Source organism: Amphichorda felina (genome assembly GCF_050947745.1).
Source record: "Amphichorda felina strain 45539 chromosome Unknown scaffold_4, whole genome shotgun sequence".
Taxonomy (NCBI): domain Eukaryota; kingdom Fungi; phylum Ascomycota; class Sordariomycetes; order Hypocreales; family Bionectriaceae; genus Amphichorda; species Amphichorda felina.
This window is the reverse complement of record NW_028145046.1, coordinates 2413526-2438896: the sequence shown is the minus strand read 5'-3', so window position 1 is coordinate 2438896 and position 25371 is coordinate 2413526. Positions and strand designations below refer to the sequence as shown.

General features: G+C 53.5%; 6 protein-coding genes across 6 annotated transcripts; 3 read left to right on the top strand and 3 right to left on the bottom strand.

The window, feature by feature from the left end:
- Positions 1 to 200: 200 nt before the first annotated feature.
- On the bottom strand, positions 201 to 2261 carry ACO1O0_004547 (argininosuccinate synthase; the record flags this gene model as incomplete). Its single annotated transcript, XM_083193986.1, has 15 exons — positions 201 to 487; positions 552 to 674; positions 730 to 753; positions 817 to 855; positions 907 to 1050; positions 1108 to 1162; positions 1221 to 1335; positions 1388 to 1476; positions 1531 to 1539; positions 1590 to 1603; positions 1681 to 1776; positions 1825 to 1848; positions 1914 to 2108; positions 2167 to 2180; positions 2239 to 2261. The coding sequence occupies 15 exons, from the start codon at positions 2259 to 2261 to the stop codon at positions 201 to 203; spliced, it is 1251 nt and encodes a 416-aa protein (XP_083050934.1).
- A 1054-nt stretch (positions 2262 to 3315) lies between these two features.
- On the bottom strand, positions 3316 to 5182 carry ERG5 (C-22 sterol desaturase; the record flags this gene model as incomplete). The annotated part of the gene is made up of 5 exons (XM_083193985.1): positions 3316 to 3351; positions 3409 to 3692; positions 3748 to 4712; positions 4782 to 4932; positions 5014 to 5182. The coding sequence occupies 5 exons, from the start codon at positions 5180 to 5182 to the stop codon at positions 3316 to 3318; spliced, it is 1605 nt and encodes a 534-aa protein (XP_083050933.1).
- A 2996-nt stretch (positions 5183 to 8178) lies between these two features.
- On the top strand, positions 8179 to 8595 carry ACO1O0_004545 (uncharacterized protein; the record flags this gene model as incomplete). Its single annotated transcript, XM_083193984.1, has 3 exons — positions 8179 to 8193; positions 8250 to 8290; positions 8364 to 8595. The coding sequence occupies 3 exons, from the start codon at positions 8179 to 8181 to the stop codon at positions 8593 to 8595; spliced, it is 288 nt and encodes a 95-aa protein (XP_083050932.1).
- Positions 8596 to 9183: 588 nt separating this feature from the next.
- Positions 9184 to 10578, top strand: ACO1O0_004544 (branched-chain alpha-ketoacid dehydrogenase; the record flags this gene model as incomplete). The annotated part of the gene is made up of 2 exons (XM_083193983.1): positions 9184 to 9365; positions 9429 to 10578. 2 exons carry the CDS (start codon positions 9184 to 9186, stop codon positions 10576 to 10578), a joined length of 1332 nt encoding a protein of 443 aa, XP_083050931.1.
- Positions 10579 to 11065: 487 nt separating this feature from the next.
- On the bottom strand, positions 11066 to 16511 carry ACO1O0_004543 (chitin synthase-domain-containing protein; the record flags this gene model as incomplete). Its single annotated transcript, XM_083193982.1, has 3 exons — positions 11066 to 12440; positions 12502 to 16179; positions 16231 to 16511. The coding sequence occupies 3 exons, from the start codon at positions 16509 to 16511 to the stop codon at positions 11066 to 11068; spliced, it is 5334 nt and encodes a 1777-aa protein (XP_083050930.1).
- Positions 16512 to 19418: 2907 nt separating this feature from the next.
- Positions 19419 to 25105, top strand: ACO1O0_004542 (chitin synthase class Va; the record flags this gene model as incomplete). Its single annotated transcript, XM_083193981.1, has 3 exons — positions 19419 to 19729; positions 19786 to 25022; positions 25074 to 25105. 3 exons carry the CDS (start codon positions 19419 to 19421, stop codon positions 25103 to 25105), a joined length of 5580 nt encoding a protein of 1859 aa, XP_083050929.1.
- Positions 25106 to 25371: the final 266 nt, after the last annotated feature.

Below are 25371 nucleotides of genomic sequence, written 5' to 3'. Positions count from 1 at the left end.
GTGACGGGGTTATTCTACTCCCTTAATCAGTACGATGACTGCGGGTGGTACGGCAAGACAATCAGAACAGCATCTAAATTTTGGGGTTCTCTTTTAAGCGTGAGACTGAACTACCGCATGGTGGGCGTTGAGCCCCGTAAATTTTCGCCGTCTACCCAAAGTTGCCGAAACCTCTTAAAGCCGACATGCCGAGTCTACGCTCAGACACGGGCAAGGGGCTCGCCGTCCTTGATCTTCCTCGCACCGTACTTCTCGAGGCGGATAGCTTGTATAGCGATGAAGCCCGTTGTGTCCTGGGGCGTCCAATCCATGTCTAGCGTATCCATGCTGCTCTCATCGGCAGAGTAAAGGTTGGAGGTCTCGCTGGAACGTCCAACGACGTACGCGCACCCCTTGTAGGCGACGAGGCTCACCTTGCCCTCAACTTGACGTTGTGAGAACTTGATGGCATGCTCAACAAGCTCCCGCTCAGGGCTGAAGTACATGCCTAGTTGAAGAGTTAGGGTGTTCGGTTTAACGACAAGATTTGAGCGTGGACGGAGATGACTGACCGTTGTAAATAGCCGCTGACCAGTCTTGAGAAAGACGGTCGCGGATAGAGCGCACCTTGGAGTCCATGACGAGGCCTTCAAGATCCAGATGGGCCTGTCGAAGAATCGTCAGGCCTGGAGTGTCTGTGAACACTATGTTAGAAATTATACGGTCACTGAATCAGATCTAACTACATACCGTAGCAGCCCCTGCTTTTCAGGCCTGAGAGTCGTCAGCGGATGACACAGCTAATAGTGATACACTTCCTGACGAATGCGAACTCACCAATAAACCTGGACTCGACAATGTCGACACGTCCGATTCCTGGTAATTGGTCAGCAGGAACTCAAGAGCTTCCGTAGTCTGAAGTCTCACCATTCGCCCGGCCGATCTCATTTACTTCCTTGAAGATCTCCAGCGAGCCGGTGATGACCTTGCCGCCGACCTCAAGCTTGACGGGAACGCCTTGGTCGAAATGGACAGTGAAGGGTGTCGGCTCGTCAGGAGCCTGCATCGGATCTACGGATGGAAGTCAGCATCTACTCGACCTAGTTGGAATGGCTAGAAGCGCCTTACCAACAGTGCGCTTCCACATATCCTTCGGGGGCTCCAGTTCAGTTTGCTCAAGGATCTAATAGGGTTAGCACGATGCAAGATAGAGTTTATCAAGTGCATGTAAGGCGGCTTACCCCAGCCTCATAGCTGCAGTGGATGATATTGTCGTCCATGGACCAGGGGGCCTTGGGCGTAGAGCTGACGGGGATGTTTTGCTCGGCGGCGAACTTGAGTAGATCCGCACGTCCTCTGTGCGCTTGTCAGCTTGGCGGCGAGAGAGCAAAAGTGAGTGATCACAAACGCGAATCGGTTGTAGAACTCTGGCATGCGCCACGGAGCCACAACCTTCAGGGTGGGGTCACAGGCCTTCCACGCCAGCTCGAAGCGAACCTGACTAGGAGAAAAAAGTGAGCATCAAGCCAGAGGCTCCTTGGAGATATAGACATACTCGTTCTGGAAACGTTAGCATCAGGAACGTGAGAAGACGGGATTCGACAACTTACACCCTTGCCGGTACCTGAAGAGATAGGACATCTGTGTTAGCAAATTGTCGATACAACAGGCAGGCAGTGACCCAGCCGGGAGGCTGCTTACATCCGTGGCTCAGGATCGTGCAGTTGAACTCCTTCGCGACCTTGACCATCGCCCTGGCGATCACTGGGCGGGCAAGACTCGTCCCGAGCAGGTCATCTCGATGTTAGCTGGAATGTCGATAAGTGGTTAAGCTCAGTATCTTACATCGGTCCTCATAGATAGCGTTGCCTATGGATGTCAAGTGTCAGCAGGCTCGTAGAACTCACTCCAAGCCGCGGAGCGGGCGAACGCACATTGGATGGCAGGCCAGACCAGCTCGTCAATAAGCTCCTGTTGGACATCCTGGATGATCATGCGCTCAGCCCCGAGCTTAAGGGCCTTGGACTTCACAGCCTCGAAGTCCTCCTCCTGACCGCAATTGGCAAGAAAGCACACAACCTCATAGCCTTGCAAAACCAACCACCGAAGGATTGTACTTGTGTCAAGGCCTATTATTATGTCCATGAGTATGAATTGGTCATCTTCTCTTTAGCGTGTTCAACTTACCACCTGAGTAGGCACTGGATTAAGTCAGTCGTCAGTGAAGCTGCATCTTACACCAGCACCGGAATGACTCACAGACAAACACGTTCCGGCGCCATTATGATGATTTCTTGAAGTCAAGAGATGACCTGAAGAGATAAGTGCGAGGGATAGACCCAAAGGTTGATGCAAGAGGTATACAGGAAGCAAAGCAACTTGGTGTCTGACACAAAGTCGGCGAAGATGCTGTCGAGGTTTCTAGGATTTCCAGCTCCGAAGACGGCCAACCTTAAGTCGTGAGTGACTCGGATGTTTTTTGTGGGACTGTCCCCTAATAAGGTTAGTCTTATCCAGGCGCCGCGAATTGACAAGGGCTGACCGACCCTATCTCTGAGTGTATAAAGGTGCACTCAATGTACCCTCCCCCACAGGGTCCCTGTCTCTTAGTTCGGTACTCAGACCTTAGTACTTGTAGGCAGTGAAACTGCGGTAGCTGCAGTAGCGTGGCTTGTATCTTTCAGCACCATGGGTACTTTTGATACCACCGAGCTGAGGGGAGAATTGAAGTAGCGAAACTTTAATTAATTTTGATTGGCTCGCTGCCGTCAGTACTTCGAGTACATCTTTACGCACTCTCAGAGATGATGTCTCATGGCACACGAAGAGCCACTGAAGCCACCCGGAAAGTCCGCTGAATCACTGAAGCAAGTGGGTCTTAGTGAATGAGTCACTGTACGTCAGTCCTACAGGCACCCAGGTAAGCCTCACTATCACAGTAATAGGTACTCCTCTCATGTTGACAACTGGGTGTTAGTTTTGTAGCGGATAACCAACATGGATTTGATTCGCAAGAGCTAAATTATATACTGCGGGAATAGGTATTACAATTAAATACGATGTCCTTGACCCCCTGGCCGTTGTTGTGATCATGATCAGCGAAGCTAACAGATTCCGCATTTCGAGATTATCAGATCACGTCATATCATACCCGACCCTAGCTGCCATCGTCTTCGCTCCTCGATTATACTTGATCGGCTCGATTCAGCACGTGGTGAGCGGCGCAGTGGCATGATATGTTGCTGGGTCGACACCAATAAAGTTGCGGCCCAGTTCGCCTCTGCCGAGCTGGGAAAGTGTTGATGAGCGTGCCCACGCCTGTAAATAGCGACTTCATCACTTTCTCTCCTCAAAGGTGAGGGGACAATCATCCTATAATTGGTAAGCAACATGTCTTCGATTCATCAACAAGCGGACGAGATAACTCACCTTGGGAAAGATGGTAGCAAACACCTTGATCTCTTCGGACAGAGGAGTGGGGTGGTGCTTCCAGTCCAACAGGACGGACGCCTTTCCAAGGAACAGCGCGAGGTTCAGCTGCGCGTACACCTGACCAAGGCAGTAGTGAGGACCAGTGCCAAACACAAGGTAGTTCTTGGCGCCCTTCTCCTCCGCATCACCCGAGTAGTACCGTTCAGGGTCAAACTCATCCGGGTTATCATACACCTCGGGATCATGAAGGGCCATATATGTCGTGGGGATCACCATCGCACCTACGGCACACAAGTCAGTATAAGCCATTGAACTAGGCAGTGCGCGATAACTTACCCTTGGGAACAGTGTACGAATCGGAAATGGGGAACGACTTCTTCACCTCATACGGCACCATGAGCACAGGAGGGCGGTAGCGGAGGAGTTCGCGAACGACGGCACGGGTGTAGGCTAGCGACTCGAGTTGATCCATGCTGAGATCCGCATGAACATCGCCATTGCGGACCTTGAGATTCTCCTCGCGGACGCGGTCTAGAACATCGGGGCGCTGAGCAGCAATCTGGAAGAGCCAGGTGGCGGCGCTGCTGGTGGCATCTTGGGACGCGAAAAGGAAGGTGAAAACAGTCTGGGCAATTTCATAGTCGCTGAACATGCGCAGAATCGGCTGGGGCTTCTCCACGGTGTCCTCCTCGCCCTTCTCTTGGGCCTCGCGCCAACGCTCCGAGTTGATCATGTTGAGAACCCAGGCATCCATGATGCAGGTGGGCTCACCACCAGCAGCCATGCGGACCTTGCACTTGGCGGCGCACTTGGAAAACTCGCTGAGAACCATATCGGCGGCCTTCTTGCCGTACCACGTCTTGGTGTAGGGGACGATGATAGGGAAGTTGACGAGCTCGAGCGCAGCGGTGATGAGGTAGTAGTCGTCGGCGATCTTCTTGACAGCGTCGTCCGAGATATAGTGTCCGACAAAGGTGCGGAGGGAGACGGCGCACATGAGCTCGCGGAACTCGGGCATGAAGGGAATAGGCTTGCCGCCGTTGTCCTTGGTAACCTGGACGAACCGCTTGAAGTACTGCTTGTACACCTCCTCCTGACCGGGGAGGTAGAGCTCAAGCGCCTTGCGAGTGAAGAGACCGTTCAACCCCTTGCGGAAGTCGACGTGGGCCTTGCCGTCGAGGAAGACCCAGTTGTCGGCGCCAAGGAGCTTATGGGCGACATCGACGACGCAAGGCTTGACGTACATGGGGGAGTTGAGCACCTTGCGGGCCATGTCGCGGGTGGAAGCGATGACAACGAACCTGAAGCGACCAGTCAATTAGGCTGCCTGTTATGTAGTTGCTTTGTGGGAATTGTCGGGGATGACGCACTTGTGGAAGACGGAGACACAGCTCAGGGGTCCGCTGCACCATTTGGCGTAGTATTCCTCGAACTTGGGGTTCATGGATTCGAGAAACGGGCCCATGAAGGGCAACTTCATGGCGGGACCCTCGATGTTGCCTTTCCGCATGATGTAGGAAACTGCGCGCAGGATATTAGCACACCTTGGCGAGCCCGAGATTTACAGCGCAGGGATGGCAACAGCGACAGGCAGAGACATACCCTGATCATAGACAACGCACATGGCGAGGACGGTGAGCAGCAGGGTCCATGGGCTGGTGGCGGACAGGGTCTCGCGGACGAGGTCGATATGCGGCGCGAAGTTGGTGCCGAGCGACTTGGTGCTCGCCAGCACCGAGGTGAAAGCGGAAGACGATGTGTTGGCGTCCATGGCGAAGGAGTTGAGCAAGCTCCAATGGATTGTCGAGCGTGTTGTCTCAACGGCCACAGGCGCGACCTGAGGACTGGAGGGGGGAGGGGGGAGGGGGGGGAGAGGTCGCTCACAAACGAAGGGGAACGGAGACACTCAAGAGAAAAAAAAGGGACGGCCGGCGTGGAAGTGCGCGAGGCGAGTTAGTCAGTAATAATTCCCCTGCCGCAGCAACTTTAGACAGGCGGGTGGCCTATCCAGATTGGGTGAACCAGGCGGGTGAGGGTCGTTCGAATAAAATGACCGGGGCCGCTCCGTGGGAACTCCGACTGTACCTTTCTCTCCGCCTGTGGCTGATGGTGAATGGCTGCCCTGTCACTTGTGTTCCAGTTGTGGGGGGCGACCAGAGTCGCCAGGAGGATGGCCCCCTTTTTTAATAAGCAGGTACAATTAATTTTCTGGCGCATTTTCTGGCGCGGTCGCGTCCTTTTCCCGTCCAGAAACCCTGAGCACCTCATGGCAGACTACCCTTATCGTGTGGGTGTGACGCTAGCGCCAACCCACTACTACCATGTTAAGTTTAGTGCAATTCAATGGACAGCTTCTGTAACGTTCATCACTGCATTTTCCCAGGGGAACCCCAGCGCCAAGTGGCCCCGACATGCAAAAAGCAGACCACTTTTTTGCTCTAGAGGCAGTCCGATTCAGAACTCCAGTGTTCACTCAAGTCACTGTTTCCCCCCCCTAACCCCGTGGCCGTGACCCGTGATCCCCACTGTGCATTCCCGTTTGCCATTGTGGCCTATACGTACGACGTAAGTAGGCAAGTATGTGTTTGAGATAAAAGAAGGGGAAAACTCCCATAAGTCTAGCCCCTTGGCTGCAGACACAAGCGGGTCGCGACGGCTCTGCTAATAGCAGTAGTAGTACGGAGTAGTACGCCTGGTACCTACATGAGAATCCGGGGCACCGGTATGTAGAAATTTCCATCTTTCCATGATTCAGGAGATTCCAGGAAATTGAATGAGGTTTTGACCCCATCAGAACGATGCGACCAACTCACCTACCTTCCTTAGTATCCGTAGTACTTGCGGATACTCATACTTACTTAGGTACCTTACCAATAATCATACCTAGTACTCCGTATACAGTACCATTTACAAAGATTCGTTAGAACCAGCTAGACAGCTTCGGCGGTTCCCAAAAACTCCGAGCCGAATTCACTTTCCATTTTTACTATGTATGATTTATATACGCGTATTGTCTTGGGGGTCTAAACGCAGACACTCCGAGCCCGATTCACTGATCACTCCCGCCAAGTGAGCTTACTTTGTCCAGGGCTTCCTACCATCCATCCCAAAGCCTCTATGTAGTACTTCCACCAATCCACCCTTGCATCTGTCCCCTCACAAGATCTGGGGAGCCATTCGCGTGGGATCCCGGGGTCTCTTCCCCTAGGGGTTAAGTTGTGGAACGAGACGAAATCTCGGAATCTCTTGCTCTGGTAAAACCCATGCTACACTTTGCGAATCGCGGTTTCCAGAGGCAACGAATTAATACTACTAATACGATGTCCTCTGCATCCGTAATCCCATCATATACCCGCCCATCTACGCCACTCCCACGGCCCAGCAAAGGGATTAGGCCAGTGTCGATCACAGGTTTCGAGCCTCATTGGCCAATCGACTTTCACTTTTGCCCGATCCACGCGACCCTAGCCCTTCGCAGAATACGAATACGACAGCCATTACGCCGTGAGACTGTGAGTCCATACAGACGACATTGTAACCTCCACCAACGGCGCCAAGGTTCATCCAAAATACATCTCCATCCGAGACTTCCGAGTCGTCCGAACAAAAAGGGGCTTGCCAGTTGCCTATTGTCTGCTCGTAGTCTCGAGAATCAGGCTTGCGCTCACATGGACTGGAAATAAGAGAAAGCCCCACGGCAACTATTATGGATATCCGCCAGTCTAACACCAAAATTGCTGTCAAAGGCCGGCATCTTCTTAACCCCGACATTCAACCGATCTTAGCTTAGATGGGTGGTTGATTTGATGGCTTATCAGGCACGATATACACGCACTGCTAAGTATGTAGTATTATTATCGCGGAATCTCTTACTCGGGTGTTCCAGGTGCGGGGGTCAGGGGCACTTCCGGGCTCCCAGATGGCCTGGATCTCTGGGGGGACAAAGCAAAGTTGCGGGTGGTACCGTCATCCACTCCGGCGGATTTCTTGGAGCACCACCTAGGTACCCTAGAGGTATTCGCGGGCAGTGGTTGAGTGACTATCCGTACATGCTCTCGATCTCGCTTTGCAGAGCGCTGGGCCGAAGGTTTATCTACAGATGGTGATTTTTTTATTCCTCTCACTAAAACTTAGACAGGTGGACAATGTCCCCGAGACGACATTCTTACTTGAGGCTGCAGTTGAAGCTAAGATGATTTACTCTAATACCGTCTGCATCCGCCCGCCGGGTGACTCGCATGGCAATGCACGTCATCCTGAGCGCCATCAGTGATGATATGCAGCGATATCCGTATTCCAGCGGATGGTATCTCTACGTAACTGTGGCCTAGGACGGAGAGTATCTTGTAGACTCATAAATCAAGGCGACGACCACACGCGACGTGGGTGGATTGCGTCATGGTGGCCATCCTCGAGCGGCAACCTATCGCTGGCGCTACCCTGCGTCGCCAGCGCCTACGCAATCGACAGCTGAAGAACGGTCCGTCAGCGCCCAGAGAGGCAACTCCTATCCGAGGCATTTTGACCTTGTACCAGTTGTAGTGTCATAGCTACTACGAGTGCATAGTAGGTGGCTGCTTACATGGTGCTTGGTAGTACCTAGGGTACCACTTAATGGCCAAGTCCCGAGTCTTGTGCCAGGTTCGAACCCAGTGGCAGAATAAAGGTCGGCGTAGCCTCCGTCTTGCTCCAACTCTAATCCGTCAAAAACACCACCATCAACCCAGCCTCAAGAACAATCCACGTTCCCATACAGCCACCAGAAAGATGCCTTCCTACATTGTAAGTTGCTACTGGGAGCATCTATGGACTTAACACCGCTGATTTCGCATCTCTAGATCACTTGCAAAGAGGATGCCTCTCCCGAGCAGGTCGAGGCGTATGTTCCCCTTGCCCCCGGTTGAGGAGACTAGCACAAAGAGTAGAACTGACATGGGGATGCATGTGTTCAGGGTCAAGAAGCATGCTAGAGACCAGGGCGGCAAGATCGAGCGCGAATTCAAGATCATCAAGGGCTTCTCGTACGTCCCCCCTCGCTACTGTACTCCCACTATTACTACCCTGCAACGGACGAGAGCTGACCGAGATACCAGCGTGTCTTTTGATGATGGTACCGTGACCACACTCGAGAATAATGAGCATGTCAAGGGAGTTGAACTGGATGGAGTCATGAAGACCCAGTGAAGTCGGCGCACGCCTCCACGGCTTTGATGAATAAGGGGGTGTCCTTGGCCGACCTTTTGTTCGAGATTATCTCACTTCGCCCCATGTCGTCTTAAACCTAAGAAACTCGATATATACAAATACGCGCATGGCTCTTCCTGGTGTTCTTTGTCCTTCATTGCCATCTGGCTGTTGACGCCCCTCCGCGGCTGCCCCGCGTGACGTACTAGCGCCCTCCTCTCCCTTCGCGATAAGGAGCACCCCACCAACAGAGGAGCGAGGGCATGTGACCGATAAGGAATAGTACCTACCTATCCAGGGAGATTTCCCCAGGACCCCAGCTAAGGTGCTTGCCAAATCGGCTGGCCACGGCACACACTGAAGCTGCACCAACCCTCGCTTGACTCAGTGACGAAGCTTCGACATACCTGTGCTACTTCTACCAATTCTGCCACTTCTGCCACTTCTGCCACTTCTGCCACCTCAACACCACGCGCTTTAGCATTGCGACTAAATAAACCTACGTGTATGATAGTTGTGGCTGCTAGAATCCGATAACCGGCGCCAGTACCTCCGTCATCCGCCTTTGCAGCTCTCGACAATGCTGCCATGAACCGCCTCGCCAGCCCCGGGAGGCTCTGCCGTGCCTCCAAGATCCCACATATTGCCCAGTGGCACGCTTTCTCAACATCTCCATGTGCTAGGAGAGCTCCCTACAGTGTCACCGACGCTGATATCCTGTCATTGTCTAAGCGGCACCAACACCAGCTGAGTCTCGCCGATCTGATCAAGTTAGCCTTGATTCTAACGCGGTCTTGGTCTTTGAAGTGAATTGCTGACACCATATTCAACAGGCATGGCCGCCCTCCACTCTCCGAGAACTCGCTCCTCTCCTCCGCCAACTTTGCTCTCTCCCTGCTGCCCATCCGCCTTGCCCACCGCCTTCAGGCATTGCGCAACCTGCCTTACATCGTCGTATCCAACCCCAACATCTCTCGCATCTACCATACCTACCTCCACTCTCTCTCCATTCTCCTCCCTTACTGGCGTGCCGCCGCCGAGGGCCATCCCATCTCCTCAAGGGAGGATGAGATCAAGTTCACAAACACACTCGCCGAGCTTGTCGCCACACATACCGACACCATACCGATCCTTGCCCGTGGGTTTCTCGAGTGCCGCCGCTACATCTCCCCGGCCGAAGTGACTCGCTTTCTGGACGAGCATCTCCGTGCTCGCATCGGCACCCGTCTCGTCGCTGAGCAACACATTGCCCTGCACTTCAGCAGCCAGCCGCATTTCGACCCGGAGGCAAGCCCTACGCCCTGTCCAGAACACCCCTCCTTCATTGGTGTTATCGACACTGCGCTGAAGCCCGCTACCGTCGTTGAGTCCTGCGCCGCCTTTGTTGCCGACATTTGTGAGCTTCGCTATGGCATTCGGCCGCTTCTCTACATTAACGGAGAGCCCGACACTACGTTTGCCTCTGTCCCCATGCACCTGGAGTACATCGTGACCGAAATGCTTAAGAATGCCTTCCGCGCCACGATCGAGAACAAGTCCCAAGAGCCCGTCGTCGTCACCATAGCCCCCGAGCCAGCACTCCCCAACACCGATATCCCCAGCATAAAGTCCGCCGACAGTGACAGGGGCCAGTTCCGCAGCGATGCTATCAAACCGCTGGACGACAACGCCCCCGGTGTCACCATCCGTATCCGGGATCGTGGGGGCGGCATCCATCCGGATGTCGTTCCTAACATTTGGTCGTACTCATTTACCACATTCTCCGAACAGGATGAGTTCCCTAGCTCGAATGGAAACGATGGTCTTAATGCTATAGTCAATGCCAGCTCAGGGCTTAGTTCTATTGCCGGGCTTGGCTATGGACTACCCCTGAGCCGAGCGTATGCCGAGTACTTCGGCGGCGGTATTGACGTCCAGAGCTTGTACAGATGGGGAACAGACGTCTACCTGCGCCTCAAGGGCATCGGCAAGATTGACAAATGAGCTAGATGAAAGTGTGGATTTTCAGGTTCATTCGCGGTTATTCTCTACAGTATTTCTGGGGTTCAGGTTCATAGCGTAGGGTCGGGCGCAAAAGGTTTACATGGAAGTTTCTTTTTGAATGATTATTCAGTTGATTAGATATGAACCCATATTACCAGTAGTCGGTGCCGGGCTCTTGAAATGATAACACCAATTAAACTTTGACATGACAATTAATAAGGTAGTTAAAACCGAGTTACCTGTGATTAGGCAGTGTTCCTAAGCTTGTCCGCTATCGTCGTCCCTTTAAACAAATGTGTCTTAGGGATGATCCAACCCCACAACCTCCCCCAAATGAAAAGCAGAGTAGAAACGCCGTCTCCTGATTTTGCCTCCGTCGCTAGATGTTCTTGCCATATGCAAAAATGGTAACGCCGCCTGATGTATGTATATACCTTGAAGCACGCAGCGCCCTTTACCACCGTTGATAGATGGCAAGGTTGCACTGTTACAGCTTCTGCAGTTCGTGATCAATCTGCTGATCCAGGAAGGTGCGGCGCTGGCCGACCAGCTCGGTCTGTAGCCGTTGCTCGACAAGAGCCCTCAGCTGCTTCTTCGTCACCGAGTCGAGATCGACCTCACGAATGATGCTCTGGATGCAATCAACAATGGTCGCATCGTCGGGGCCATTGGTGCCACCCTGAAAATCAAACGACGGTGTTGACCGCATGGCATCGTGGGCCATAGGGGACCGGTGGCCGCCGCTGAACCCGAGTACCGTTGATGCCCGGATGGACGGGGGCGTGTTGGACTCGACACGGAGATTCGTCATACTCTGATGACCGCCCGGGTAGTCCTGATATGGCGTCTGGGCGCCCTGGACGTCACGGATTCCTGCCCCCATGGATGCCATGGACTGACGGTTCTGTATCAGGGGCTGCTCCTGGTAGTTGCTCATCATGGTGGATGATCTGTTCATGTTGGCGAAGGGGACCGGCGACTGCGAAGGCATGAAAGAGTTGCGAATCGGCATGCCGCTCAGGACAGATCCTTGGGGTCCCGAGGAATACACCGATTTCATCTCATCCATCTCATACTGGTCGTTAGCGGAATACTCCTCGCCACGCGGGCCACGGCGGCCCGGCAGGTTGTTTTCATTGGCGTAGTCCGTCCACCGTTGGAGAGGGATCGAGCGGGGATCAAACGGCTCGTCTTCAACAGCAACCACTTGCTTTGAACCCTTCTCTCCGATGACAATACGCGTATTGCCCCAAGAGAAGTTATCCATATTCCAGAAGGAATATACCGGAAGGACAAATGAGTATATGGGGAACGCGATGAGGTAGATGATCATCCAGCCAATATGCTGCCACTGTCTCTTCAGGATGAAGATTAACGCCTGAAGGCCATAAACGGCGGCCAGCATGACCAGGGTGATGGTGGGGAAAGGACCTGTATTGCTTGCCACGCGATAGATGAGGTAGCCGAGATAGACGCAGGTTGCCGGAAGAATTATGGTACCAAAGAGGTCCACAAAGACGACGAATCGCATGCCAAAGCAGCAGAACCCGCACATTTCCTTGAGACGCATTAGTTCCACCAGGTTATGGATAGTCGAGTTGATCCAGCGACGACGTTGGGAGAGCAAAACACTCCACGATTCCGGTGCTGCCGTCTTGCACTTGGCGTCTGGGACGAACTTGTATGACATATACGGGAAGTGCTTGGTCATAAGGGTCGTGAGAAAACGATCCTCACCCAGGGATAACAAGTTCTTCTTGTGAAGCGTGTCAACATCGCAGACACTATATTCTCTGATCACGTCGTCCGAAATGATGAGGGGCTTGCCCTTATCCACGGTTCGGAGACGGTACATGGAGAAACTGAGGACAATGTTAACATTGGGGCCTGGGAAAGAAGGAGCGGACAGTCCTCAACACTTACCATCCGGGAAGACAAGTGACACTGCCGAAAAGGGATTCAAAAGCCTTAGATAGGTGGTGTGAAATGAAGTACTCGTAGACTTGGATCATGGTCCACCACGACTTTTCGTCGTTCTCTAGACTCGTCTCACCACAAATACCCGCAATCTTGGCATTGTGAGCACAGGCGGCCACTAAGCGATTCAGAGAGTCTTCGTTGACACTGGTGTCAGCATCTACCATGAGAAGATATTCGTAAAGTTCGGGGTCCACGCCAATGACATTGCTGATCTGGTGGAACATTTCCAACTCCAGCGGGTTCATCGGTGAGCGATGGTGCACCCGATTTAAGAAGCTCATGAGCATGATCTGTGAATCACGCTTTCCGCGGTTGCCAGGTTTGGCCTTCGCCTGCTCAGATTCCTTGCCAACTTTGACGACCACAAGGTACGGGACGACATTGCCTTCATACTCATAGAGACCAGAGTAGACCTTTCCGTAGTTGAGTTGATCGCTGCCAGGGCCGACTGACTTGAAGGGCAACGCGGGAGGGTCGATCTTGGGGTCGACACCCAAGATGTCCAAGACTATCTTGGGAGTCGGGCGGTCATTGCCTTTGCCGACAATGATGCCGTCGCAGATGACGCAAATCAGTTTCCGCTTGTTGTCGTATTGAAGGGCGGTGAGCGAGTCGAGGGCCTTTCGTAACGAATCCTCGCCTTCGGTGTAAGCTGGCACTTGACAGATGACAAACTTGTCCTGAGCAGAGGGGCGGCGCTTGGAACCAAACTGAAGAGCCGACACGAATTTGATGCCAATGACGGCACACATTATGATGGCGAAGGCAAGCAGGAACCAGTTGTTGACAGTGCACCTCGGGGAGTCGCGGAAGTCAGTCCGGCCTTTGTAGAACATGTTCTGGATGCACTGCCAGCTGTTGATAACGCTGGCGTACTCTGTGTCGTTGCCGAGCGAGTTTTGGATGACATCATCTAGATGGCCCTTGATGTTCTCGCCGGGGTTGTTGCGAAAGACGTCCGAGACCTTCTCGTTGAGGAAACGTACGTCTTTCCTGCCTTCCTGGTAATCCAGAGTGTAGAAGTAGTTGGTGAGATCGTAGATTTTGTCACCATATCTGGCCCACATGTGTCGGTCCTCCCTGCCCTCTCTTTTGACCTTTTTTGTCTTGTATACTAGGTCGCCGTGGTAAAACTCCTTGATCCCGGGCTCAAATCTTTTCCAATACCAGTCATCCTTTTTCAACTCGCTCCTTGGGTCGTCGGCGTAGTATCCCGATTTGTGCTCGGCGAGACCAAATTCGGGTCTGTTGGTCTCGTTGACTAGGAGGCGTGTTGTCTTCTCGATCCCAAGACCCTGGCATGCCATGTACAGCGGTGGAACAAAGTACTCGTCTAGATCTAGGCCGGCCAGTGGTTGCATGACAGAAGGGATGGTCTTGATGGCAGTGTCGCTATGCTGACGCCTCCAGAAATCTGAAATGTCGTACACCTTGCCATGAATGCTGACCCAGAAGTCGTCAGATCCTTGATGCGTGGCTACTTGGTCGCGCGACCAAGCTTTATCGAAGTTGGGGCAAAGGAGAGCGCCAAGACCAATGATCCAGAAGACGATTATCGCATTGAGCAATGCAATGAGCAGAACCAGAACTACCTTTTCCCTCCAGGCCATACGAACATCCGGTCGCTTCATGCGACCGACGTATCGAAGGAGGAATGACGGAATAATGAAGGTGACGGCCCATACGAAGAAGACCCAGGCACGCCTGGAAAACGGTATCTCCTTGGTCTCAAGCTGCTTGTGTTTAGCAAGCTCAGGGTCCAGCATCCCGGTGAACTCGCCAGCTTCGTTGTAGAAAATGTCGCCCTTGTAGGTATCACCTTTGACGCCAAGGCCGTAATCGCCGGTGGCAGCAATCGGTGCGGTTGGGGCCACGGAAGGCGCTGGAAGATTGTTATGGGTTCTCGTGAGGCTGCTGAGGTTGCCCTGGCTAAAATTGCGGCTGTGCGCAATTTGAAAGTTGCTGCCTGTATCAAAGCCATTGTCGGTGGGAGGAGGGTGAGCAAAGTAGCCGCTCCCATTGTTGGCTGAGTAGCTAGTATCAAAGCCAGTGCCAAAGGGATTCTCAGGGACGTGGTCTTCTGGCTTGAGATCAAGACTGCTCTCAGCTTCCCACCACGCTGCTTCGCGAATCCAGACGCGCTCTTTGCCCGTGAAAACCTCGCCGTTGCTCCAGCCTCGTTCGAGAATCCAGCTCTCTATGCCGTCCCTCCCCTCTTGGCAACCGAGAGGCGAGTAGCGCTTCACGAATTCATCGACGTCGAAGTCGGCTGTGAAATCTAGATTTCGGTTTCTGCGATTCGACCACTCGGGGAGCCTCCACGATCGCAGCTGTCGCGACACAGTGCCCGCGGACCAGGCAGATGTGATAGAGGGAAGCGCAGCCAAGCTGGCTGGTGATTCATCCGTAGGGTGGATGGAAAGGTGGTACCAAACACGGCTAGATGAGAGAATGTTGGGAAGGTCAATCCGACCCGCCCTGCCAAGGTTGATGCCTTGCCCCTCGAGAGGAAACAATAGCTTCTTGACAAAGGCATCGTCATCGGCGGCGTAGGCAATCCTTTCTAGGACAACCTCTCTCTTCTCTAACTCATACTGCCGCTGCCTCCCCTCCGGCCCCGACATGATACCAAGGTCTGGAGCAACTTGGGAGACCGCCTGCTCCATCTCCCTCAGCACAGACGAGCCGGCAGGGGCTACTTCAAGCCCATCGTGAATGATCTCGGCATTGATTCCTTGTGAATCATCAAACACAGAGCGCATAGACAAAGCCTTTCCAAGAGTTTGGTTGGGGATCTCGACGACTGTGATAGAGACGGTGTCGCCATTACCGTCCTCGGAGCCATCCCCTGAACTTTGGCCGTCAAGATGCTCTTCACCTTCTCTGATGCGACGTACTTGATCATGGATAGTCTCGTTAGCTTTGGAGATGACCCAGTCTACGAGCGACTCGTAGAGTCCGCCAACGACCGTTCGGCGATCCTCAGTGCTGCATTGTTGAAGAAGAATGTCGGGCTCCATGCCCAGCAAACCCCCGGCATCCTCGCAAATCTCTTCCAGAGCGTCGGAGTCTAGGTTGTAGTCGAGTGTGTTACCAAGCTTGAGAAGACCTGCAAGGGTTGAGATGAAGTTGCGGTGGGCTGCCCCTTTGATGCCAATGTCCTTCAAGGCCTGGCGGAAATCATCCGCGGCGGCGGCATCGTCAGCTGTTGGCAGGTATGACGGTGTCTCATATGTCCCTGAACGGGAAAGCAGGGTATATTGCGAGGGATGCTTGAGGCCAAGGAACTCTCTTTCGGCGGGCGTCGAAGCCGCTGTCAGGAGATAGTAGAATACGTCAAAGGCGCGGTATCCTGCTTCTGCAGGGACGTTCAAGAGGCCGCTCTCCGTATCCAGACCACCCTGCGAAAGAGCTAGAAAAGCCCCGTTAAAGTTCCCCGTGAGAGACAGCGTCAAGGAGACGCTAAGGGCAACCTCCCTTGGTAGCGATGGATTGTGAGGCGTGACGCAACGGATAAAGGGCCGGATTGCGTCCAAAGCTTTGTAGACGGTCGAGGGAATGGCAAAGGGGAAGCTGGAGAGAAGAGGGACGAGGACGGACGGCGTAGATTCATGGAGGGACCTGCAGATTGTGAGTATGGTGTTGCTTGGTTGTGATATCGGCTCAACGTACCCCAGAACTATACACCCGTCTTCGGCGCGGCGCCGAGCATGCTCCCAAGCTCTAGCTGCAAGGCCAGCGTCCACGGTAGGGCCGTTCTGAACAGCCGTGAGCCAGGTGTTGACTACAAGGCTCGTGCTTGCCTCTAGCTCATGAGGACGGGACGAGAGGTAGATGTTGTGGATCGCGTTGAGAAGCGTCGTTGTCGAAACTTGAGCAGTCTGAGGCCCGCCTGCTTGGGGAGGTCGATAAGGCTCGGAGGCCATAGAAAATAGAGACAATCGATTTGACATGTTGACGACTGAGTAGTGGCAGTGATGTCCACAAGGGACGATCACTGATCAAGGTTGAATAGCAGATGCTTGACTAGAAGAAGAATGCAGCTATACCAGTCAAGTCGACCAACGCTATGAAGCAATGGAGAACCTAGTGTACTCGAGAACCCCCCCAGAGACCCGATGTGTGTATACGGGGCCCTTGGTCGTGGCAAAATCGGTTGTTCGTTTGGTCGTCGCGCGAGGGTAGGGGCGGAGGACGTCGTCGGTAGGCAACACGCTGTTTGGAGCGTGTCGAAGAGTATCAAACAAATATTTGGGAATTAGGGGAATAGAAGGATAACCAGACGAAACAGAGAGGAGCTGCTAAAGCGAGTGAGGCAGTCCCGACAAGAACGAAGGGCAGAATGCGAAAGTGAGGTGGAACAAGGGCTTGTGGATGTCAAGATGTCCGGGTCTTGGTGATCCCATCAGGTTTGGGGGCAATGAATGGGACGTGAGCCAGGCTGCGCCAAAGTGGTAGGACACGCACTGTGTAGACGATGTTCCTAGGGTTCCCAGGGGATAGATTCTAGCGGGCCCCAGATTTCATGCGCCTCCAGCGTGAGCCTGGCTGATGGCCTGGATCTCCAGGGTGGATTCAGGGGCAGGGGTCACTGTGGTAGGGGTGTAGGCGCTAAGGACGGGTGCGGATGTGTGGTACCTCGCCGGACCTCGCACTGTTCTGTCGTTGAGAGGATCAAATCATACGAATAATGATCCGCCAATAATGAATGTTTCATTACCACCTTGAGAGCATGCAAGGAGGACACAGTGCAAGCTGTTGTTCATGTAGTTGTGCTTATGGGCGCTCACCATAGGTAGTCCATAGTCGTTTTCGTGGACTTTTGGGTCGCGCAAGTTTGGACTACAATGAGAGAGAGAAGTACTATGTACGAGTAACCGGGAGCTGCCGTTCCCAGGTTGAGGAGCTGCATTGGCATTGGGTTGGGCACAGTGCGGACTGCCAAACTCAATGGGGCTGTGGCAGGTGAATACGAGCCCGACATATCATCGTCCAGCTCACGCAACATGTACACACCACTTTATGCATGTTGGCTCGTAAAAAAATTCACCTGCCGATCCCCGGAACGAGGGTCGAAACTATTTGAGGACGGGATCTTTAACGTACCGGGCAGCGAGGCAGGTCAGCGATCTGTTCCCATGGTTTGTGAGTTGGATCGAATACTGTAAGTACTAGCACTAAGGTAGTACCTATTACTACTACCACGTACTCCGTACAGTAGTATGTACACACGAATGCGGATGTACTATTACTATCGTCCGAAAGCCCAAAGCCTGCTTCTTAATACCCATTTGCAAGACACGGCTGGTTGGAGCACAAAGGAACACGAATGATCACTGCATGCCTGCATGCGGCCACTTGTCCGAAACTCGTGCTGCCACTACCTCGGCGTAGTGATGGTGAAGTTGTGGTCTCAACTCTTACAGCTGTCTCTACTCGTACGAGTACATATTATTGGGTAATCACCTTGTTGGCCAGCGACGCTGGGCTGGAGGAAACATTGATGAACCGTCGGCCTGTCTCTGGAGATCCGGACGCGGAAAAAAAAACTGTCGAGGGGCGCAAGCGTGCCAAGCATCGTGAGACGAGGAGCCTGAAGTTCGAGAACGATGACTCTATGCCTTTCTGGGGTTAGTTCCTTCGGGTTCTAAAAACATCACCAGCGCCGTGGTGGCCGTGCACGGCAAGGTAACCCAGCTCCTGCCCTCCTGCAGGTTGCAGCCTCCTGAAGTCTATTAGTGCCGTTTGATGGTTTGGTAGGCTCCGGTCGCTGAGATGAGAGGGCGTCACAAACATCACGAGCATAAACTCACGGAGGTGCCGCCCACTAGGAAATTTTTGACATGGACTTCATGCTCAGCCAGAACCCTCTAGCCGCCACCAGTGCAATCCTGCAACGACGTTACAGAGTTTGATGCGCACAGCTCACAAAGCTGGTCAGAGGCAGTATGGTGCCCATGTCTCGGGTTTTCTTTGTTTGGAGACACATACCATTGGGGAAAGACTCAAGAGATGCACCCGCGCTGGTTTCGGGTTGAATTATTATTATGACTACCACGTCCGACTCAGCTTATCCAGCATGTATAATGTATACGGATAGTACATGTATTAATTGTGAAGAGCCAGGAGTAGAAGCAAAAGGGCTAACAAGAATTGCTGGGCAGCAAGGACATCAGCTTCCATCTATTGTGGATCCGTTCGCGACTGGTCTCTGGGTCAACTATTAGGCCTCGGGATGGGTGCTGTTGACAATCCCCTGGCCCGGAGCCGCCCAGTGGGCCAAGACACCACCACTGTGAAAGACCCCTGACACCGTCGCACAGTGCGGCGAGTTAGCACTCAACGTGCCACAATAGTGCCTGCAAAACCTCGTGTACAGCAGCGCGCGGATGCGCCACGATGGGGCTCTCCGCAGCGCCAGTTGGGACCTGGGTTTCCTTCCTGCCCTGAGCTGGTGGTGGCCGTGTACTATCGGTACGTACTGTGCAACAAACCACACCTCCCGTCCAGCTTCTCGTACCTCCGCGTTCGTCCAGGACATCTCACCTCTGGGCGATTCCTCGCCGCTTCTCCTTGTTCTGCTCCTGCTGTTGCCTTCTTCCCCTCTTGCATTCGTTTTACTGCTTCATTTTTTTTTTTTTCGCTCGCACTTCGCTCCGCCATTGTTAACTTGTCAGTTAGGACAAACCGTCCTATCCTGGCATTCTCTCAGTGGTGGTAGTGTCAGGGCACTCACCTCCCTCGAGGCCCTCTCTGGGGTTTGGCCAAACCATCAGCACGACCGACTCGAAGCATAAGGATCTGATACTTGTACTCTCATATCGCCCGTGGGACAGCCAGCCTCGGGCGTCTTGCTCGTCATGGCTCTGAATCTGCCGCCCATCAGTGGTGGCAATGGAGGACCTCACACACAGCCCTCGCTGCCCTCGTTGCCAGCCCATCTTCAGTCAGATACCCATCTGACTGCGCACCTTGCCAGCCGTTTCCACGCCTCATACCCGACCGCTGAGCTATCTTCCCACGCCCTCATCTCTCTCAACACCTACACGTCCTCGACCAAGGGGCCAGATGGCGGGAAGGAGGGCAGCGCTATGGCCGGCGCCGAGGACCTGGCTAACAGGGCATGGCTGAGACTCGGTCATCGTTCGGAGAGCCAAACCGCCGTATTTCTGTAAACAAACTCTAACCGAGCTTTGAACGTTTCTCGTGTGCGCTAACATTTGCTAGGGGTGAATCCGGAGCTGGCAAGTCGACTCTTCGAAATCATTTTCTTACCGCAGTTCTGAACAAGACCTCGACCCCTTTGTCTGCCAAGCTGTCACTCGCTGCCTATATTTTCGATACCCTGACCACTACAAAGACGGCCACGACTCCCACTGCCTCCAAAGCAGGCCTCTTCTACGAGCTGCAATACGAGACCGCTGCTACCACCAACCCGATTTTGATCGGTGGTAAGCTCTTGGATCACCGATTTGAACGGAGCCGAGTGACGGACGTTCCGACTGGGGAGCGCAACTTCCACGTTCTCTACTACCTTCTGTCGGGGACGAACGATGTTGAGAAGGCGCACCTTGGTTTGAATCTGGGCGTCATTCCGGGGTCTCGCGACCAGCGCTGGAAGTATCTTGGTCACCCGACGCAGTTAAAGGTCGGCGTCAACGATGCGGAAGGTTTCCAGCTCTTCAAGAACGCCCTGCGCAAGCTTGAGTTTCCCCGCAGTGATATCGCGGAAATCTGCCAGATTTTGGCCAGTATCCTTCATATTGGCCAGCTTGAGTTCGAAACCACTAATGACACGCGCGCCTATGGCAATGAGAGCGGTGGGTTCTCTCACGAAGGTGGGACTAAGTACACTGGCGTCAAGAACAAGGATTCCCTCGCCACTATCGCCGCCTTCCTGGGTGTCGGTACTTTCGAGCTTGAGAAGACTCTGGGATACAAGAGTAAAATCATCAACAAAGAGCGTGTTACCGTCATGCTCGAGCCCAACGGGGCCCGTTCGCACGCCAATGAGCTGGCCAGGACCCTTTACTCTCTCCTCGTTGCATGGATTATTGAGTGTGTAAACCAGCGCATTTGCGCCACCGAGGAGTCAATCGCCAACACCATTTCAGTCGTCGATTTCCCCGGCTTCGCTCAGCACTCCTCCACAGGATCCGCTCTTGACCAACTTCTCAATAATGCAGCCGCTGAATGTGTCTACAACATGTCGCTCCACTACTTCTTCGACCGCAAGGCCGAGATGCTGGAGTCTGAAGAGGTCAACCTTCCGTCAACAAGCTATTTTGACAATACCGATGCTGTTAGGGCCTTGTTGAAGCCAGGGAATGGCCTGCTGAGCATTCTTGATGACCAGACTCGTCGCAATCGGTCTGATATGCAGCTTCTCGATGTTTTGCGGAAGCGCTTTGAAGGGAAGAGTCCGGCTATCGAAGTTGGATCGGCCACGGCGAAGCTTCCTGGGAGCAACTTCTATTCCGAAAACACTGCCGCCACATTTATGGTCAAACACTTTGCCGGAGAGGTCGACTATCCTATCAAGGGCCTCATCGAGGAGAACAGCGAGCTCATCTCAGGAGACATCCTCAACATGGTCAAGCAGAGCAAGAGCAATTTCGTTGCGAAACTCTTTGGCCAAGAGGTACTAAAGACTGTCCCCCATCCCAACGAGCGATCGACAATCATGCAGGCTACGATCAGTTCTAAGCCCACCCGGTCGCCCAGCGTCGTCTCCCGAAGGACACAAAAAAGCAAAGCCCCGGCAGCCTACCGACGAAAGCAACTCAGAGCCCTCGAGACTGTGGAGCAAGCCAGCGATGCTGGGTCCTCTTATGGCGACTCCTCAAAACCCAGTTCAGAGCAGGGTGCTTCGGGGCAGTTCTTGTCATCGCTTGATAGCGTCCAACGAGTTCTGGTAGACCCCAACATGAACGCTTACTTCGTCTTCTGTCTGAAGCCGAATGATCGTCGCATTGCGAACCAGTTTGACAGCAAGTGTGTGCGTACACAGATGCAGACATTTGGCATCGCCGAGATTAGCCAGAGGCTTCGGGTTGCCGATTTCAGTCTTTTCCTGCCCTTCAGCGAATTTCTCGGCATGACTGACACAGAGGCTTTGCTTGTTGGGAGCGAGCGCGAGCGAGCCGAAATCACCATTGAAGAGAAGCGCTGGCCCCAAAATGAAGTCCATATTGGTTCCACCGGGATTTTCGTCAGCGAGCGACGTTGGATGGAAATTGCTCAGCTTGGCGAGGGCGGGCCATCGTCTGGCCGTTATGGGGTGGCTGCACATGACCTAGGCGACGGAATGACTCCGGGTGACCAGCATACCTATGCGACCCCCAAGGAGGTGGTGATGTCTTCAGGCAACACCCCTTTAATGTTTGGTGAGAAAGGAGACGACTCTCGATCTGAAGCTGGCGCCTCTGCTTTGGGATCAAGCGACCTGTTCAAGAATCTCGACACGCGTGAGCAAATGGCCGAGCGAGGCAACGAGAAGTCCCTGGTCGAGGTCGAAGAGTATAGGGATAGCCCGAGCCGTAAACGCTGGGTCTTTATCGTGTATCTCTTCACCTGGTTTGTCCCCGACTTCCTGATCCGATGGGCTGGGCGCATGCCTCGTAAGGATGTTCGCGTGGCCTGGCGAGAGAAGCTGGCCATCAACATGCTCATTTGGCTTCTGTGCCTTGTCGCTGCCTTCTTCATTGTCGTTTTCCCCATGCTTATCTGTCCGACGCAACACGTCTACAGTGCCGAAGAGCTCTCAGCGTTTGACGGCGAGAAAGGGAGCAAGGGGGCCTACGTGTCGATTCGTGGTTATGTCTTTGACTTGGGCGCATACGCCCCTCGCCACTACCCCCCGTACCTCTCCGAAAAGACGCTTCTCGACTATGCTGGCATGGACGTCAGTACCCTGTTCCCGGTTCAGGTTTCGGCGCTCTGCCAGGGTAAGGACGGCTCGATCGATCCGGCCGTGACCTTGGACTACAAGAGTAGCAATTTCTCCGGCTCGCCCACTTTGATTGACTCCCAAGATTTGAACGCCCACTACCACGACTTCCGCCACTACCAGAACGATACGCGGAATGACTGGTATCTGGAGCAGCTGACGACACTCAAGGCCAACTTCAAGAAGGGTACTATTGGGTATTCCCCTCAGTATATAAACAAGCTTGCAACAAAAGAGAAGCGGAGTGTTGTCAGCATGAATGGTCGAGTCTATGACCTTACCGAATATCTCCACGGAGGGCTTAAATTGCGGCCAAAGAAAGGCGAGAAGGCTCCGAGCAATGAGGTGGCAAAATTCATGGAGCCTTCGGTTGAGGACCTGTTCCAGCTGAGGAAGGGTGGCGACGTCAGTCAGTACTGGGATGCCATGAAGATGGACGACGCCCGCAAAGCCAGAATGATTCGCTGCCTGGACTATCTCTTTTACGTCGGGGATGTCGACACGCGAAATTCAACTCGCTGTCAGTTCGCTGAGTACCTCGTCCTGGCCATCTCGATCTTGCTTGCGACGGTCATCGCGTTCAAGTTCTTCGCTGCCCTTCAATTTGGTGGCAAGAACGTCCCGGAGAACATCGACAAATTCATTATGTGCCAGATTCCTGCGTATACCGAAGACGAGGACTCGCTGCGCCGCGCCATCGACTCGGCAGCTAGGATGCGTTATGATGATAAGCGTAAACTGCTCTGCGTTATTTGCGATGGTATGATCATTGGACAAGGCAACGATAGGTCTACGCCTAGGATTGTCCTCGACATCCTCGGCGTGTCCGAGAACGTGGACCCGGAGCCCCTGAGCTTCGAGTCTCTCGGCGAGGGACTGAAGCAGCACAATATGGGCAAGGTCTACTCGGGTCTGTATGAAGTCCAGGGCCACATTGTTCCTTTCCTGGTCGTGGTCAAGGTCGGCAAGCCTTCCGAGGTGTCCCGCCCTGGTAACCGAGGCAAGCGAGACTCTCAGATGATCATGATGCGCTTCCTTAACCGCGTCCACTATAACCTGGCCATGAGCCCCCTGGAGCTGGAGATGTACCATCAGATTCGCAACATCATCGGTGTTAACCCGACCTTCTACGAGTTCATGCTCCAGATCGACGCCGATACTGTGGTCGCACCCGACTCTGCCACTCGCATGGTCGCATCATTCCTGCACGACACTCGCCTAATTGCTGTGTGTGGTGAGACAGCGCTAACCAACGCCAAGTCATCATTCATCACCATGATCCAGGTGTATGAGTACTGGATCTCGCACAATCTAGCCAAGGCTTTTGAAAGCTTGTTTGGTTCCGTCACCTGCTTGCCCGGCTGTTTCTCCATGTACCGCATCCGCGCCGCCGAGACGGGGAAGCCTCTGTTCGTGAGCCGTGAAGTTGTCGACAACTACGCAGCTATTCGGGTCGACACGTTGCATATGAAGAACCTACTTCACCTGGGAGAGGACAGATACCTGACTACCTTGCTCCTCAAGTTTCATCCCAAGTACAAGACCAAGTACATCTTCTCTGCTCACGCCTGGACCATTGCTCCCGATTCCTGGCAGGTGTTCCTCTCTCAGCGACGTCGCTGGATCAACTCGACCGTGCACAATTTGATTGAGCTTATCCCCATGTCCCAGCTCTGCGGCTTCTGCTGCTTTAGCATGCGCTTCATTGTCTTCATCGACTTGCTCAGCACCATCGTCCAGCCCGTCACAGTCGCCTACATTGGCTACCTGATTTACCGTGTCATCGATAATCCCGCTGTGGTGCCTGTCACCGCCTTCATTCTCCTCGGTGCCATCTATGGTCTACAAGCCATCATCTTCATCCTGCGCCGGAAGTGGGAGATGGTTGGTTGGATGATTCTCTATCTTTTGTCTATTGTCGTTTTCAGCTTCGCCCTGCCTCTGTATGCATTCTGGAATATGGATGACTTCAACTGGGGTAACACGCGTGTCGTTGCTGGTGAAAAAGGCAAGAAGATTGTCGTCACCGACGAGGGCAAGTTTGATCCCGCGTCGATCCCCCGCAAGAAGTGGGAGGACTACCAGGCCGAACTCTGGGAAACACAGACCGGCAGGGACGACGCTCACGATACTCAGTCCGAAATGTCTGGCTACAGCTACGGCACCAAGGCTCCAGCGGTCGTCTCCGAATACCCCTACAACCCGAGTCACCCTGGCTCGACAGCGGGCTTGTTGCACCAGAACATGCCATTTGATTCCAGCAACCATTCACGCATGTCTCTTGGGACTTCTGAAAGCGGTCCGAACAACATCCGCATGAGCACCTTCACCAGCTCGCCGTTTTTCTCGCCAGAGGATCAGTTAGACTTGCCGAGCGACGACGCCCTTCTGGCTGAGATTCGCGAGATCTTGCGGACGGCTGACCTCATGGCTGTCACTAAAAAGGGCGTCAAGCAGGAGCTCGAGGGTCGCTTTGGTGTGTCATTAGACGCTAAGAGGCAGTTTATCAACAACGGTATGTATATTCAATGAAGTACGAGGTCCACATCCGCTAACTCGGCTGTAGCTACGGAAGCGATCATCTCGGGTCAACTCTGATAAAAGTGTACATCTACTCATGCATACATTTGTCGATTCTGGGCTTTTTTTTACAACTTTTATAATAATGGGGGCCCCTGAGGTGTAGGGCTCCCGCATATTGAATATCTCTCTCTGTTGGCTTTCAAGTCTCGACATTGGCGACCTGGCGATATTTTATAGCATAAGTGGGAATTGGTAATAGGGGCGAAGCGGATATCATTAATGCGTAGCTGTGGTGTATTATCTTATTCATTTTTCTGCGTAGGTGTCAAAAACAACGAATA